Genomic DNA, 2,647 nt, shown 5'->3' with positions numbered 1-2,647 from the left:
ATCTCCTAAGAACATTTAGAATTAAAAATATTTGTGCTGAAAAACCTCAGAGTTGTCACGGGCAACTGGAGCTGTTTGGAGACATGGAACAGGCAGTCCCCCTACATCACTGCTCTGCAGAGGCTTTTGCACACCCAGGGCCCCTGTCAGGGGAGGGGACAGTTTCCCCTCACCTGGATCGAACTGGCTTCTCTTGTACCCAAGAGCTCAGTGCTCAGAAGACCCACAGAGTCCTTACAGCACTTCCCTACTTCCCATGAATTTCCCAAATGCTCTGTTGGCCGCATCTCCAAACTGAAGGAATTTACACACTCAAATTTCCCACAGCCAGGGCACAAAATGAGAAAAAAACTCCCAGCCTTTTGAAAACCTTGACAGAACTTTCACAGGAAAAACACCTCTACAAGGATGACTGTCTCCACACTAGGCATTCAGGTGTTCTCTTTATTTCACTTTTACACACAAGGGTATCCCGGTTTACAACAGTACACTTCATAACTGCAGCACCACACAGCTTGAGGGCATCCAAATATTCCATCTCACATGGCCTTCACCCAAACAATCTGTAATTATACATGGGGTGTCAGTCCTTCTGAAGAGAAATAGGCAAGACTATGCTAACCAAAGCTCACAGAGTAGAAGGAGAAAGGGCAAAAAGGAGAATGTAAACGCTCTAACACAAACCCAGAATGTCATATCAGGACAGTTTGCCACTCCCATCCAGAAACATCTGAATTCAGAAACAACGAGAAGAACAAACCCACTTGGCTCTTCTACAAGTTCATCTCAGTTCTGCCTTCAGACAAAGTCCTCTCAAGTAACTTGTGGACTTTTCCTGCAATGAACCCAAAAGCAATGAACACAATTTCCCAACTCTGAACACTTCCAGCCTCTGCCAACACCGTTGGTGCTGCTCTATTTACAAGGCAATCCCAAGGAGGCAGCCCACCCGCCCAACCCCCTCTTATGGGCCAAAGGAAGATCTCGTGCGTTTTGCTGCACTCCCTCAGAGAAGATGTGGCTGCTGTCCTCAGAGGGTCCCAGTACCCTTCATGCCTGCCGAGTGGGAATTGTGCACATCGCAATAGTTAGGTGTGTGCAACTCCCTGCTTCTCTGAGCAGCATCAGTGCAGTGTATACAGACACACAGACATTCCCGAACCATATCAGAACAAGTCTGGTGTTTGAATCACATTGTGATAGAGCACTCACAACTTCCTTGATTTTCAGACCTGCAAAAATGCTTATGTGCATGTCAGTGAGCAGGTCAATTGTCTGCCTGAACATCCCATTGCATTACAGCATGGAGTTAGAGGATCCACTATCTTGGCTCACTGCACGTGAGACAAAAATTTAGCAGGGGACCCTGGAAACAATCCCAGTCTGGAAGCATTTCAGAAATATCCATACTGGATCTGAGAAATTTCCTGAGTGAGGGAACATTAGTTTCTTTTGCTTAGTTGTGTTTGGGGGGCAGAGAAAAGCATTTCTCTGTATTCAAATTTGTGAGAAATTGGTGGCACCAATTACAAATGCAGATTTACTCTGGAGTCACATACTGTAGAATGGATCCCTTCCTATCATGAGGAACAAAGCCTCTGGCCGTGATGACTCTATGCTAGTTAAAAGAAAGACTATGAAACTGTTCTGCAGTGAGCGTCCCTGGGTTCTCTGGTGCCGTGTCCTCCACGGCCACAGGGCCATGGGGGAAATGGAGATCATCATCGGTGCCTCCGCCCATGGCACTGAGCTGTGGTGGCAGGCTGGGGACCATGGGCTTCAGGAACTTGAACTCGCTGTTGCCCGAGCCCGTCGTCAGGCTGATCTCATAGCAATAGGGGTGGGGCAGGGTCCCCGCAGCGGCCGCATCAGCCAGGCCACTCTGCAAGTGCCCGGTGCCATAAAGCACGTGCTCACCCTTCAGCTCCTTTCTCTTGCACACCTTGCGCGTGACAAAGGCTGATATGGACACGAGGAAGAGGAGTGAGACAAAGACCAAGGAAATGATTAAATAGGTGGTCAGGGAGCCTCCCTCGTCTTCCGTGGCCAGGCTGCTGTGGGGCAGGCGCACGTCTGAGAAGTCCTTGAGCAGGAGTGCGCTCAGTGCAGCAGTGGCTGACAGCGGTGGCCGCCCGTTGTCTCGCACCAGGATGACGAGCTTCTGCTTCATGGCGTCCCTGTCTGTCACAGGTCTCCTCAGCCACACCTCCCCGCTTTGGGCACCCACGGCAAACAGCCCGGGGTCAGTGGCCCTCAGCAGGTGGTACGAGAGCCACGAATTCTGCCCTGAGTCAGCATCGACAGCCACCACCTTGGTGATGAGGTAGCCTGCCTCAGCTGACATGGGCACCAGCTCGCTGGACGCTGGGCTGCTGTCCTGGGCTGGGTACAGCACCAGCGGTGCATTGTCGTTCTCGTCCACCACAAGCAGGCGGACAGTGACATTGGCACTGAGAGGAGGAGTCCCTGCATCTGAGGCGCTCACCGAGACCTCAATCTGCCTCACCCGCTCGTAGTCCAGGGGCCGCAGCACAAACACGTGCCCGTTCTCAGAGTTCACGGAGATGCAGGAGCAGGGAGCCTGCTCTGCCGGGTGGGCTGGGGCCAGGGAATAGGTCACCTTGGCATTGGGACCCACATCAGCATC

At 51.8% G+C, this 2,647-nt stretch overlaps 1 protein-coding gene across 1 annotated transcript in view; it reads right to left on the bottom strand.

Annotated features, from left to right (window-relative positions):
* LOC113485435 (protocadherin beta-6-like) overlaps positions 1–2,647 on the bottom strand; it is an 18,005-nt gene that overhangs the window by 7,343 nt on the left and 8,015 nt on the right. The window contains exon 2 of the mRNA XM_026858567.1: positions 1,620–2,643. Coding sequence (XP_026714368.1) covers positions 1,620–2,643 — 1,024 coding nt within the window. The remainder of the gene's footprint in view (positions 1–1,619; positions 2,644–2,647) is intronic.

This window comes from Athene cunicularia (assembly GCF_003259725.1).
Source record: "Athene cunicularia isolate RWA chromosome 13 unlocalized genomic scaffold, athCun1 chr13_part1, whole genome shotgun sequence".
Lineage (NCBI taxonomy): Eukaryota > Metazoa > Chordata > Aves > Strigiformes > Strigidae > Athene > Athene cunicularia.
The sequence above is the reverse complement of the archived record's forward strand: the minus strand, read 5'-3'. Positions and strand labels throughout refer to the sequence as shown.